Source organism: Solanum dulcamara, chromosome 11, assembly GCF_947179165.1.
Source record: "Solanum dulcamara chromosome 11, daSolDulc1.2, whole genome shotgun sequence".
Lineage (NCBI taxonomy): Eukaryota > Viridiplantae > Streptophyta > Magnoliopsida > Solanales > Solanaceae > Solanum > Solanum dulcamara.
This window is the reverse complement of record NC_077247.1, coordinates 59272653-59288052: the sequence shown is the minus strand read 5'-3', so window position 1 is coordinate 59288052 and position 15400 is coordinate 59272653. Positions and strand designations below refer to the sequence as shown.

Here is a 15400-nt window from a genome sequence, read left to right as displayed (position 1 = left end):
ACAGTGACCATCTTTGCAACAGGGCTAAAAGTTTCATTGTAATCCAAACCTTCTTGTTGGCTGTACCCTTTTGCAACTAGTCTGACCTTAAATCTTTCAACCTCACCTGAAGCCTTATACTTGAGCTTGTATACCCACTTGCAGCCAATAGGTTTCTTGCCAGGAGGCAGGTCCACCACAGACCATGTATGATTATCCTGCAAGGCAGAAATTTCAAGCTGCATAGCCTGAATCTACTTGGTATCTAGAGAAGCTTCAGAGAAGGATGAAGGTTCAAAAAATGGCAGAGTAATCAGCAAGAGTGTGGACATAGGCTGGAGACAGATGAGCATAGGACAAGTGTGCAGAGATGGGGTATGAGGAGGAGGTACTATGAGTGGCACTGACAAAGTCCTGAAGCCACAGAGGAGGATTAGTTTGTCTAGATGACTTCCTAGTGGGAAGAACATGGATTTGAGAAGAAAGGTCTGTAGAAGGTGAAGGCACAGCAGGACAGACATTAGAGGGGATTGAAGGCAAATGAGGGGAGAGAGGAGGTGATGTAGAAGGGGTTCAACAGTGTGTGTGGGAGTAGTGAGAACAGAAAAAAGGGGATTTGAGGAGGTTTGTAAATCTTTGAAAGGAAAGACATCTTCCTTGAACACTACATTTCTATTGACAAACAGTGATTTGGAGTGCAGGTCATATAGAAGGTAGCCCTTTTGGGACATAGAGTACCCCATCATGACTGTAGGAATGGTTTTAAGGGCAAATGTGTCTGAAACATTTGGACAAGCAGCATAGCACAGGCATCCAAAGGTTCTGATGTGAGTGAGTGAAGGAGGCTGTGAATACAGCAATACAAAAGAAGATTTGTAATGAAGTAGTTTGGAGGGAAGTATGTTGAGAAGATAGACAGCAGTTGTAACACACTCACCCCAAAATTTCAAGGGAATGCTGGCTTGAAACCTGAGAGCCCTGGCCATGTCCAAGATAGTTCTGTGTTTCCTTTCAGTAACACCATTTTGTTGGGGTGTATATGTACATGTACTCTGATGAAGGATCCCAAGGGTGGACAGTAGAGATTGGAATTCATGACTGAAGAACTCACTGCCATTATCAGATCTAAAGGTCTTAACAGTGGTAGAAAAGAGATTGTGAACCTGTGAGAAGAACTTTCTCAGCACCACTATAGTGTCAGCTTTGGAGGTAATAAGAAACACCCAAGTATATCTTGAAAACTCATCTACTATAGTAACAAAATATTTCATTCCAGCATGAGTTGGTACTCTATAGGGACCCCATATATCACAATGAACAAGTTCAAACACAGACTTAGACACATTAGAACTAGTTGGGAATGGGAGTTTAGTTTGTTTAGCTAAAGGACAAACAGTGCAAGATAAATCCACAGTTGTTTGTACAAGGTCAAGACCTGTGGACTTCTTTATTATATCTATAGGTGCATGACCTAATCTTCTATGCCACAAAGACATGGACTCAATTTGACTTGATTGATGTGCTAAAGGAACAGGAACAACTGTGACTGAATTGATGAAATTTTCCTTGAGGATGTAGAGACCTTGCTCTTCTCTACCAATCCCCCTGACCAGTCTATTGGAGAGATCCTGAAAGATACAAAAATCAGGAAAGAATGCAGCCATACAATGAAGTTCCTTAGTAAGCTGTGATACAGATAATAAGTTACACTTGAAGTCTGGAATAAATAGCACATTGCTGATACTTTGGTTTCCAAACACTTTTATTATCCCAGTGTGTGAGATGGATGTTACATTTCCAGTGGGAAGTTGTACTTCTCTCTTATCAGAGTTAGGCACAGGTTGAATTGTGTCCAGTGCATCAAGACTAGCAGTCATGTGATCTGTTGCTCCTGTATCAACTATCCATTCCATAGGTACATATTTGGATACTAAAGCAGACAAGATACTACCTGCAGAGGCTGCTTTGACTGAGTGCTCCCCTGCATTTTCAGTTCCTTTTGCTAGCATCTGCATGATCTGTTGGTACTGGCTTTGTGTGAAGAAGCCTGTTGGAGCTGGGAGATTTGAACTGGTAACATCAGGTTGGAAGGTCTCTGCTTGATTTGCATAGGAAGTAGCACCTTTCTTCTTTGACTTCCAGCCTTCAGGATAACCTTTAACCTTGAAGCATTGTTCTTTGGTGTGTCCCCTGTATCCACACACTTCACACACCACCACAGCTTTCTGAGGCTTCTGTGAATGTGGCTTATATTGAGAGTCATAGTGTCCTCTATTTGGTTGAATACCTCCACCTCATCCTCCTTGTTGATGTTCAAAGTTACCACTCCCTTGAGTATGAGTTTTCTGACTGAATAGGGCTGTGCTTTTAATAGTCCTATGATTGGAAGTGTCCGAACTTGCATGCATCAGATTTCTCTGACTCTCATGATCTAGGATGAGGGAGAAAGCTTTGTTTAGGTTAGGAGTGGGAGTCTGAAGTAGAATTTGACCTCTGGCAGCTGAGTAGGACTCATTCAGTCCCATTAGAAACTGAAGTAGTCGTTGATACTCAAAATGTTCTTTGAATTTCTTGGACTCATCACAAGAGCATCCTGGACAAGGCATAATTGAGTCAAACTCATTCCATAGGCTCTTCAATGTAGTATAATAGTCAGTTACTGATAAAACTCCTTGGTTTAGACTATGAATCTCCTTATGAAGATGAAACACATGCACTCTATTGATATTTTCAAACCTCTCCTTCAAGTCACACCACACTCTGTGGGCATCGTCACTATACACAACACTACTGAGCAGTCCTAGTCTTACAACGTTCATGAGCCATGACAGGACAACCGCATTGCACTTCTCCCAAATGTCAACATACTCAGGACCAAACTTAGACTTAGGAAATCTACCATCCACAAACCCTAGCTTGCTCTTACCTCGAAGTCCAATACGCATGGATCTACTCCAGATTACGTAATTTTCTAAACCTGTGAGTTGCAAGGAGATCAAGTAGCTTCCTGGAGTGTCGTTTGGTTGAAGATAGAGTGGATGGTTGTGGTCTATCATCGGAACTCTAAAGTGTTCTGTTTTAGCTGCGAAGTTTGTGTTTGGGTTGTTCATTTCTGCAGATCCAGCTTCAACCTCAGTTGTGACAGCCATATTTTCACACCTTGAGCTTTGATTTCCTTCTAAGTTGCGAATCTGATTCCATTGTTAGGCTTTGAATCTTAAGCAATTTAGTGTCGTAACACACTGTAGGCCATCGTATGGCTCTGATACCATGTTAAAACACCATTGAAGGTGTTCAAACACACTCTTCCAGAGATGAAGAGTGAGCTGAGAAGAAGAGAGAACTAAGAGATAGAAAGCGTAGATAGAGAGAAAGAGATAAAGAGAAATAGAAGAGTAAAGTAAGAGAGAGGAATTTAGAAAAATATCAGTATGTTCTCTTCCTTATACTGTACATCTATACATTTATACTTGTACATTGAAGAGTATTGAATACAGCTACTTACTAACTTCCTTTAACTGCTTCTTAACAGATTACTAACTACTTTTAGTTAGTCTAACTAACTCCTAACAACCATTAGCTTGTCAATTAATCATTTAGTCAACAAAAACTTAAATTAATACTCTTCAGGCATCAAATCATCACAAATAGAACTCAAGCAATGAACAATAGCACCATAAGTAAAATTTTCAACTTTGTTGGAAATTCAATCAACAGAGATCCATCACCAATCTGTCCAATCCTTCTCGAATCAACAATAGTGATGCCAAACTCAGACAAATCTCCACATCAACCTCCTAATGCCAAAATAAATCTAGGTATATAGTATTTAGCTTCTAATTTTTTTGCAGCAATATTATGGAGGTCAGGTTGGGTTATAGTGGTTGAAGATTGTTGGTCATACAATAGAGATAAAATATAGACATGATTTATTTATTTTTTGCGTGAAGATGAAGGTGTGAGAGAGACTGTTTGAATATGGTGAATTTTGTATGGAGTATTTGTGTGTGTCGTTGAGGTGAAGTGTTGGTACAGTAATGGTGGTTTTCAAGTGGCATTTATTTTAAAGGGGAAAGAATCAATTGTTATAGTGGTGATTCATTTAGAGCTACTATGAATGGTAGTTGAGAACAATTTTGCCAAGTTCAGAAGCAAATCGAGACTATTCCTTCAAAGCTTAATATGTTTAACTTTGAGTTTTTTCTCTCGTAGAATTTTTTTTTGTGTTGTAAAGCTTTCGACCTTAGTAAATAAGGTTGGTATACTTGGACCAATTTTGTAACCATAAAAACATATTTTTCCCCAACTATCGACAGATAGCATACGAGAGCCATTTCCCAAAACCCAATGACATATTTAGACTTTTTTGGCTTGGGCGATTTCCCAAAATTCAAAAGATCTACTAGGAGTAATATATATTAAGTCACCCCCCCCCCCCCCCCGTAAGTGCAAGAATGTCCCAAAAAATATACACCCCTATATATGATATTGTCTTTTTTCCCCTTAGCTACTCCATTAATAAAGTACATCAACATCAACGAATCTCATGTCATTCATATAATTAGGTATTAAGGAGTGTTTATACATTTTTGTTAAATATTGGAGATGTTATTAGCCTTAATCTTCATTTGGAGTCTCAAAAATTCATACAAGCGACCATTATTAACTACTTGCCTAATGTACTCAAATTGCAGAATGTCAAACATGTTTAATTTCGAGAAAAAATTAATTCAACGAAATAAAATAATTATAGAAAAATCTCTTGAAATTTAGACATCAAACTTCATTGGCCAAGTACCCATTTGTTGATTAAGCAAAAAGTATATGGGATCCATAAGAGAAGAAATAAAATAAAACAATTAAGATCAAAGGGTCCAATAAGGCATAAGTAGACAAATGAATTGTTGAAAAAGACATTGAATTCGATAGTGCCACTCCTTAACTCCATACACTTTTTCGTTTGGTTCTAAAATGTTATCTTAATTCTAAAATTGTTTACAGTTATTCGTGTTAATCTTAGGCCATTGATCCATGGCACCAATAACAACAATAACAACATATTAAGGACAATTTCATAAAATAAAATATGAGAAAAATAAAATATACGTAAATTTTATTATATTTTTATGAAATAAAGAGATTATATTTTCAATAAATTATCGGCTCAAAAAAGTGTATTAGAGAAGAATTAATTTTTTAAAAAATAAGCGTGAATAACAAGATAAACAAAATAAATAAAATAACATGTAATAATATTAAAATTAACTTTGCTGTAAATTGTCAAACAAAAATTCAATAAAACATTCCATAAATTCATTTTTTTTTATCTTTCTTTAATGTTAATTTTACGGTGAAAGAAGTGAGAATTTGCATACGCATGATATGTACGTAATATCCACTAATCCATCGACACGTGTCCATCCAATTTAGTACACGCCTTTGTTTTTTCACTGATGGACCGCACAAATGAAAACCAAAAAGCTCCAACAATTAACCAGTCGCGTGAAACTCAAACTGCGAATAGTCATCCGTCGTGTAGTCCACGCACCAAATTGAAGCGTAAGACATCCCTTTAATGCATTGGCTAAATTCATGAAACTTGAAAAAGTAGTGGAAATAAGAACCAACCCTAAATCTCTAAGGTATCTAAATTTGTAGTACCTAAGCAAATCCTAAAGTTAAAACAAAGAATCCCTAAAGAAGAAGAAGAAGATAAGAAGAAATGGCATAGACAAAGAACAACCCATGTTCATTTTCTCTCTCTCATTGAAACTCCAAAAAAAAAACTCATAAAAATCATTTTTCCTTTCTTTGTGTCTAGCTAGGGTTTGCATTTCTTTCACAATTTTGGTTGACTCATTAGGAGAGAAAAGAGGGTGTCATAGTTAGCCAAGAGAAGAAATAATAATAAAAAAGTAAAGATCAGGATGGGTAGAGGAAGAGTGGAGCTGAAGAGGATAGAGAACAAGATAAACAGGCAAGTCACTTTTGCAAAGAGGAGAAATGGATTGCTCAAAAAAGCTTATGAATTATCTGTGCTTTGTGATGCTGAGGTTGCTCTCCTCGTTTTCTCTAATCGTGGAAAGCTATATGAATTCTGCAGCACAAACAAGTAATTAATCTTTACTCTATTTCTAAGATCTGAAATTAGCTACATGATCTAACACTTGCTAATCAATTTGGTCATAATGTTATCAAAGATCTGTTAAATACAACATCAAAAATTTACTTAATAGTATATGTTTCTAGGAGCTCGATCTCACTCTTTTTGTTTTGTTAGTGACGAGTTGGTGATGGAGGTTGTTTATCATCCGAGCAACCTCTGGTGTCAGATCCTGACTTGTAAGTTTAGATCGATCATATATTATATTGTCAATCTCCTCTTAGGGTAAATATGAGTAGTCGTACCTACAGATCTGATTAACCAGATAAAACACCGTCTCCCAGTCTTTAATTCTACGCCTTTTTTGATCTTTTTGTTGATGGAAAAACTCTGGTAAAAGATATGGCTCATCTTTTAACAAATTAGTCTTCAAGATGTCTTTTTTGAATCCCCTTTTTTACCTCTGTGATCATAGACATTTGTGATAAATCTGTCCACCGGGTATTACTATGTGCTTCGTAAAGTTCCTTACTTTAAAATTCATAACTAAATAAAGAGCTTAAGTTATACTAATGCGCATCATTTCACATTTTAAGAAGCTTAGTAAATATCTTTTGGGTAATCTGATGGCATGCATGTTTTGGTTTTTTATCATTTGTGAATCAAATTTCCCTTTACGTATCATTTGAGTTGTGACTTCTTTAACGGAAAGGCTGTAAATTAACACGGTGGGAAAAATCATCAAGTTGATTGTTACGGTTAAAGAATTTAAGTTATTTACATCGTTAATATAAAGAATTATCAGGTCATTCAAAAGATATTTTCAATTTTAATAAATAAATTTGTAATCTTAAAAATAAAACTAATTACCTATTTAATACAACAAGTAAATGGACCTGATGAAGTAGTTGGGTACATTAGGGTAGTTTGTTGCTAGATGCAACCTCCTCAAGTCAGCTTTGTAATCTTACTTTTAGAAAGATATTTTACATAGATCACACATCTAAATTTTATCCTCAATTATTTCTCGAGTGCATTCTTCAAACCTTTTTTAAAAAAATATTTTTTTTTATTAATTAATAAAAATCGAAACCTCAAAGATAAGAGCATTCTTCAAACCTGTTTAATGTTTTCATCACATTTATAATTTGCATGGTCATACAGGGCTGGCAAAATGGTATAAAAAAGGAGTAGCCATCCAATCCGGAGAAGGATATTGTTCATATTATTCACTAAGAAAATGGAAATACAAAAGAATAATATGAATATCCATATTATCAATACCCATTTGTATGCTAGTTATTTCCGTAAGTTTTTACTTTTTGGAGTCTAAGTTTATATGTCTTTAAAAATAAATTATTTTGATTTTTCGCTGGTGTACTATTTCTTAAGTCATGGATAATATTCTATCCACATTATTTGTTGGTTAGCCCATTTTATATCTGTATTAATTAAAGATGGATTGAATAAAGGAAAAATTACTTGATTGTGTGCTTTTTAAAAATTAATTACTGATTTTAGCGATATTTTTTATTTATTACCATTTATAGCAATACATAGCAATATTATGATAAATCTACACTTGTATTAAAAGTGAATTATGCATACAATATAAATGTATTATAAGTGTTTTAAAATATATATTATATTTGTGTAGTAAGAAACTAACATAATGTATTATAAGTCTATTAAAATATGTGATAAATGTATTATCCATCTATAAACTTGTATTATATATGTTTTATAAATAGTTCTCTGCAATATGTATTAAAACTGTATTATAAATGTACTATAAGTGTTCAGTGAAATTATTTTTTTATTGCTATAAATGGTAAATATTTTCTTAATATTGTATATTTATGTAAGTTTCCCTTGAATAAAAATATTATTTGTTGGTTAGCCCATTTTATAGCTGTATTAATTAAAAATGGATTGAATATTTTATTTATTTTCATTTAAATTCGCCTATATTTAATTCGATCTGCTTGTTTGCCACTCTCTTGGTCATATAAGTTATGTTCTCCCCTTATTTAAGTGTGCAAGTGCTAAATTGTGATGTAAAACATCTACAAAGCTGACAATTATTACCTTTTTTATTTTTTATTTCTCTTGTGCAACAGTATGCTCAAAACCCTTGAGAGGTACCAAAAATGCAGCTATGGAACATTGGAAGTTAATCGATCAATCAAAGATAATGAGGTAACAAAAACTAGTAGTAATTACCTCGACTTCACCTTTTCAAAGGAAGAAAAGATGTATGATTTTACCACAACATAACTTATATGTCATTTAGTTGATTTAATTTCTGACATGATATTGAATGATGCTTGATCACAACTTTTTCTTATCATATTTTTTTCGTGAATAAAGTAAGCAAGATTTAAGATTTTTACTCGTGATTTAAATATATATATATATATATTGACCTCTTTCAAGTTGTTGATCATCTCGTGAGCCATTGCAGCAAAGCAGCTACAGGGAATACTTGAAACTCAAAGCTAAGTATGAGTCACTGCAGCGATATCAAAGGTAATTAACTAGCTAGTTAGTTAACCCAGGGGTGTCACATGTGACCTAAATACCATTGACCTATCCAATCCGTCCAAAATTTTATGAATTGGGATCAAGATCATTTAAAAATGGGATAGATCATAGCACATTTAATCACAATCCATTTAAAAATAATTGCCAACTTAGCCCAATTTTATGTCCAAATTAACCAGCATTTTAACTTATTTTTGCTTATTGGAATAGACGTTGACTGCAGTTATGTAATCATTACGAAAGGCCATCAGTTTATATGATACTTTAGTCTCTCTTTTTTCAAAAAAAAATATCTTTAGTCTTCTCTATGAGTACTTATAAAAGGTAGACATATTCATATTTTTAGATTGGTTTGGTTAAAAAAATTATTTATCTAAATAACAGTCTAGTAACATTATAGTAATTCAACATATTAATATCATTTGTTATGTAACTATATACGTGGAGGTTTAGAGTGTCACCAATTAATGGTTCGATAATGCTATCATTAGCTTCAAAATAAATAAATATAGCAAACCAAATAAGGTTGTAAGTGACATCTCTAAAAGTACTATTCACAAATATTCTTATTTTCTAGCTTTTCTTTTTGTTGAGAAATTGGTTTTCCTTTATTAGTATAGATCTATGAATTATTGCAGTATGTCAGTATTGTTCAAATTAAATGAATCAAATTGAACGGGTTATGATCTAATCCGATTTTTTGCTCAATTCATTTTAGTCCAAGTAAATTTGGGCGGATTAATTATTTATTCAGCCCTATTTTAATCCGTTCGGCCATTTGACACCCCTAAGTTAACCATAATCATGCTACCTAAATTATGTGACATATTAGAATGTACACAACTTGTATTCTTGATAACTTATTATACTTGACATATTCATTGACAGACACCTTCTTGGAGATGAGTTGGGGCCTCTGACTATAGATGATCTTGAGCATCTTGAGGTCCAACTTGATACTTCCCTCAAACACATTAGGTCCACCAGGGTAAGCTTACTTATAAATAGCATATTATTAAAATAAAACAATAAGAAATTTTTGGATCCTCTTTTATTCAAGTATCCTAATTGTATCTTCTGTCTGCTCTATAGACACAAATGATGCTTGACCAGCTTTCTGATCTTCAAACTAAGGTATTCTCATTTGATTCTATAATGTTGTTAGATCAACATGATGTATGTGTTAAATAGTACTAAGTAATTGAGGTTAACTTTCCATTTAATTATAACAGGAGAAATTGTGGAATGAGGCTAACAAGGTTCTTGAAAGAAAGGTAGGTTGCCCATACATGTGATTGTAACTCATTTTCCTAGCTCAATTTATATAGTTGTATTCCAATTGATTGTTGTTGGAAATATCGCTTAATGTTTATTTTTCATCAATTTATATTCACCTAGCTAAAATGTGTATTTTCTTTATATGGCCTTGAGCAATCGAACTAACTTTTGGGGTTGAGTTAGGTTGAGGATCCATTTCTTTATTAATTACTTATTGATCAACCACACTGTTGTAATGTCATTGAATTGCATATAATTTGTTAGCAGATGGAAGAGATATATGCTGAAAACAACCTGCAACAAACATGGGGTGGTGCTGAGCAAAGTCTCACTTATGGTCAGCAGCAACATGCTCAATCTCAGGGTTTCTTCCAACCTCTAGAGTGCAACTCTTCCTTGCAAATTGGGTATATTCTAGCATTGTCGTTAAATATGTTACTTTTTAATGAATTATTTCTATTTGCAATTGACGATTAGTTGACAATGTCAAGACTTGCTCTAGTACGAAGTACCTTTGATTAAGTGTGAGCAAAAACTATAGGTGATTCTGAAAAAAGAAAGAAAAGAGAAGCAAACCAATATCGCTTATAGTCTAAAACGAAAATTCTTTTATTTTGATTTATTACAGGTACGATCCAATAACAACTTCAAGCCAAATAACAGCAGTAACAAATGCCCAAAACGTGACTGGTATGATACCTGGCTGGATGCTGTGAATTAATGTCCCTCAAACACTCCTACTCTGACTTATCTTCAGCTTTGCATAAAAGCATATTCTATAATAAAAAGGAAAACTTCAGTACTTTTTCTAATTTTGAGCATAGTTTTATTGATAAATACTAAGGTGAACCATTTTCTTTGCATAAAAACAACCTGTTTGCTTGGAAATGTATTCATATCATAAGGTGGATGGATGGATGTTGCTGAAGGATGATTGTTATTAGTATCTTTTTCTGTGAATTCAGTTTCCTTTGGGTGTGCCGAAAATGTTCTAAACTTTTTATGTTTGATTGATCAAAACATTTTCTCTAGAAAAAAGAGTTCCTTCAAAATGGCTTTCTTAATGGAAGTAGGGAAAACAAGTTTAACAATCGACATTCCATGGTGATTGTGTCCTCCCACTTTTCAATACACCTCATCTTCATTTCATCCTGTAATTCCCACCCCACAACCCCAACCCCCACATAATCCCCAATGTGTATAGATAATATATATATAGTACTTAATTATTTTTAGAGTAATATTTCTTTGCTTACACACCAACATAAGAAAAACAAGAACCCGCTTATTTTTCAAATAAACATCTTTTCCATGAAAACATTTTCTTTTCTACTGAATACACCCTTTATTCATGAAAGAATAATATTTCTTTGCTTATCCACGAACATAAGAAAATATACAATATTAAGAAAATATTTACCATCTATAGCAATAAAAAAAAAATCACTGAACACTTATAATACAGTTTTAATACATATTGCAGAGAACTATTTATAAAATATATATAATACAAGTTTTATAGATAGATAATACATTTATCACATACTTTAATAGATTTATAATACATTATGTCAATTTCTTACTACACAAACATAATATATATTTTAAAACACTTATAATACATTTATATTGTATGCATAATTCATTTTTAATACAAGTGTAGATTTATCATAATATTGCTATGTATTTCTATAAATTATAATAAATAAAAAATATTGCTAAAATCAGTAATTAAATTTTAAAAAACACTCAATTAAGTAATTTTTTCTATTTTTTTCTGTTATCAAAAGCCCAAACTAGTGAGATGAACTACTATATGGCCCAAGACAAAACATGGCTTTTAAGTTAGTCCTTCAAAACTCATTTGTAAAGACAGCCCACTGGAATTTCCATAAAGGCTTTTAGATGCATCATTTTCACGAAATTACACCTAATAATCTTGGAAATTAATGGTCTTGGACTTTTGATCTCCGCTTGGTATAAAAATATAAGGTTTGCTCATGGAACAATCAGAAAATTCAAAACCGCTCACCTACAAGGTCATTCTTATAAAATCACCCTAGTTTCTCCAAATATTAACTATGAACAAAGAGGAAATGAACTACTCTACTTGGGTTGACAGATCTGTGCAGTATATTTTACTTTCTCAATTATTATTTTCACTAGCAGGAATTTTGTTAAAGTACTTTCTACATTATTAATTGAAGAATAAATTTGTTGGATTACTACATTGAATTTATTATTCTTTTGTGAATATATGTTAGTTAGCAGTAGCCATCCAAACTTTTTTTCTTTTAAATCTAAAACCCACTCAATTTATTATTCGACCTCACGTTTTATTTAAGAATCTAATTAATGTGTAGTTTCTATTAAAAATATAAATAAATAAGGAATTATTCTATATCATATTACTTGTAATTTCATAGAGTAAAGTAGTTTTAGGTATCTGCACAACCTTCTCGTAAAGAAAATGATAAATTTAATTAAATACCCCCTATTATTCTTTCTTGCTTTATTTATTATAAAAAAAGAAATTGTTCTTTTGGGCTTTTAGTGTCACCACTTACAAACAAAGGTGCTGGATCTTCAAAGATATACTTTTTACGGCCGAAGTGCATAAATAGCTGTTTTTTGAACCCCTATTTGAATAAAACCTTAAATATACATTTTTGTAAAAGAAAAGTTCAGCCGTCTCAAAATTGACTTTATACATGAAATTTAAAACTTTAGATCATACATCTGAATTTAGGCTCTGACTTCGAAAAAAAAAATAAAGGAAGAAATAGTAGGGCAAACAACGAATTCCGAAAAAAAGTAAAAGAATGGAAAATAGTAAGAAACATACAATGCATTATAAATAGGTTAAACAATTTTATTAGTCATACATCCATACTAGATTTATTAATTTTATCTATACTTTCAAATAATTACGTATCTTATCACTAATTAAGAGTACTATATATTGAAAAAAAAATCTAGATACGTGTATTTTTGCTACTAGATACATTAAAATAGGGAAAGAGATGAACGAGATAAGGAGGAAGGAGAGCGAGATAGTTATGTATCCCAGACACATGTGAATTACACTAGATATACACTAGATACATGTATTTGAATATGTATCAAGTGTAATTCGCATGTATCGGTGATACCAGATACATAAGAGAGTGGCGAGCGATATGAAAAAGAGGCGAGCGAGATTTGTCTATGTATCTTAGATACATGCGAATCTATTTGGATATAATGTACCTTGAACAAATTACACATAATTTTAACCCATGTATCCTGAGATAAATGTATCTAGACACTTCAAAATCTGATAAGATTCACAAACTATTGCAAACTAATATGTATCTCAATAATTAACTCATAAGTTGTTTTTTTTAAGTTTCCTAAATAAATATACGATCATTATGCTTTAATCATGTTATTGATCTATTCCACATCTTAGATACGAAATAATTTAAATGAAAATACTTAGTAGGATGATAATCCATGTATACAAAATTTATTCCCAAAGCACATGCAATGGAACCGCAGAATGTCAAGTGATTTCAATTATTTGAAGTTTGTTAAATCTAACTAGCTAGATCTTAATTAAATTTTAATTATTGAATATATACGTATTAAATATGGATGCTGCAAGTGGCTACGTGGTATAATTTCTTCCTCTTTAGGGATACTATAAATTAAGCAAACTGAAATTGCTTTTCTTCTTTTGTAGCACACAATAATATTCTGTTTCCAATTAATTTAATTCTGATTGCCCTGGCAACGGATCTGGGCTTCATTTTTTCTTTTTAATTTTTAATTTTAGCCGCCATGGCCACTCATATTTTTTAATTAGATAGTCAGAAGACAGTTGTTAGGAATATATATATATATATATTAAACCAAAATGATATTTTTATTTTTTGTTGATAACAAAAGTAGTTATTGTGGTGTGCCGCAAGATCATCATATAAGTGTAGCTTCATATGATTAGGATATTTATGTTTTAATTCTATCTAATTTATTTAATCCAATAAATATTATGCTCTTCCATTTGGCAAACCTTGATCCTTGTCACACTTTTAAATAACAAGAATGCCATGATTAATTAAAATGAAAAAGAAGAGAATTTCAAATGGATTATTCATCCATCTTTTATTTAAACTTATTTTAATTAAGTGGCAAGGAAAATTTGTGATATCTCAAAAGGAAGATTTATTCTTTTGACATTTGCTATGGTGAAAGTGTCCACATTCATCCTCCAGAAAATTACAGTGACATAATACCATATTAGTGAGAATTTATTTCATTGATGACCATTATTCAACCATTTACTTCTTCAGATTTTGAACTCCGTAATAAAATTTATGCCTCCGCCATTGGGCGGAGCTACCAAGGGCTCAGGCTTTAGACGAATCTCTTTCGGTGAAAAATTATTTATTTATATATATAAATAAATAATCTTACTTTTTTATGTGTTTACTTCTTTCGATTTTAAACATTTTTAATGAAAATTGGGGTTGCACCACTATACTTGGGATTCCTTTTATTTTCTTGAAATAGAAAAAATATGAAGTATATGAATGTGAAAAGTACTTGAGAGAATGTAAAAGGATTTTCCCAACTTGGTTGTTATATATTCATTTTATTTTGGTACAATGGATAAGAAAAGACACGAAAAGAGGAAAAACAGACAGTGTCTTTTATTAAAAACAACAAGCCATTTTTGGGAACAAAATTGAATGGAAAATAGAAAATTTACATAGAGGAGGATAGCTTTCACCATTATGGACTCTTTAATTTTTTTTCTTGTTTTTTAAAAAACATAGGTTGGTAGAGGCCATAAAAAAATTGAGTGGTTGCCATAATTAGAAGAGCTTTGAGATACTCATGTTTTGCCTAATTTAGCCAATAAAACATAATCTAGGTTGAATGTTAAATATATATATATATATATATATATATATATATATATATATATATATATATATATATATATATATATATATATATATTAACCTTTTCATATCAAGAAGCAACTTTGTAAATGTTAATAATTACCAGGAATGTTAGTGTCCCATAATCATATAAGTATTGTATTTTGTTTGACTAATTAATTTGCCTTTTGTACTCTTAACTCTCAAATTGCATAAAAAAAAACTTTCTATAATTATGACACCCTTCTCCACCTCCATCTCCCCCCTTGAGAGTTGCTTGTTTTGAATATAAACTTATGGCTTATTAGGCTAATATTTAATTAACGATAAAAACAAAACTAAGTGAAGTATATATAAAAAATGAAGAATGAGGGACAAATTGAAATGTAGAATTAAGAAAAAGAATGTTCGCACTATGTTTTGCCCCTAAAAGGCCAATTCTTCTTTGCATAATTGAATGAATATAATAATCTATATATGATCATTCAAATATAGCAAATGATTCACTAAAATTACTTATATTTATTTTATATCAATAAATTTATTTAAGTAAGACAAATTTGTCCGC

The 15400-nt window shown here is 32.0% G+C and overlaps 1 protein-coding gene across 2 annotated transcripts; it reads left to right on the top strand.

Moving 5' to 3' along the window:
- The first annotated feature begins 5602 nt into the window (after nucleotides 1-5602).
- LOC129872880 (agamous-like MADS-box protein MADS2) lies at nucleotides 5603-10873 on the top strand. 2 transcript variants are annotated; one of them, XM_055947826.1, is made up of 8 exons: nucleotides 5603-6091; nucleotides 8203-8281; nucleotides 8547-8611; nucleotides 9515-9614; nucleotides 9719-9760; nucleotides 9859-9900; nucleotides 10172-10311; nucleotides 10533-10873. In XM_055947826.1, the coding sequence occupies exons 1-8, from the start codon at nucleotides 5907-5909 to the stop codon at nucleotides 10618-10620; spliced, it is 741 nt and encodes a 246-aa protein (XP_055803801.1). In that variant the 5' UTR covers nucleotides 5603-5906; the 3' UTR covers nucleotides 10621-10873. The 2 variants fall into 2 exon arrangements, with proteins under 2 accessions (XP_055803801.1, XP_055803800.1); XM_055947825.1 differs by having other exon boundaries at nucleotides 5610-6091; nucleotides 10169-10311.
- The last annotated feature ends 4527 nt before the right edge of the window (nucleotides 10874-15400 follow it).

What these genes read in the sequence shown, in the direction of transcription:
- LOC129872880 (XM_055947825.1), top strand. Translation starts at nt 5,907, where the DNA reads ATGGGTAGAGGAAGAGTGGAGCTGAAGAGGATAGAGAACAAGATAAAC. An exon ending in AACACATTAGGTCCACCAGG is followed by an intron (nt 9,615 to 9,718) that starts GTAAGCTTACTT and finishes TCTGCTCTATAG; the next exon opens with ACACAAATGATGCTTGACCA. An exon ending in ACAAGGTTCTTGAAAGAAAG is followed by an intron (nt 9,901 to 10,168) that starts GTAGGTTGCCCA and finishes ATAATTTGTTAG; the next exon opens with CAGATGGAAGAGATATATGC.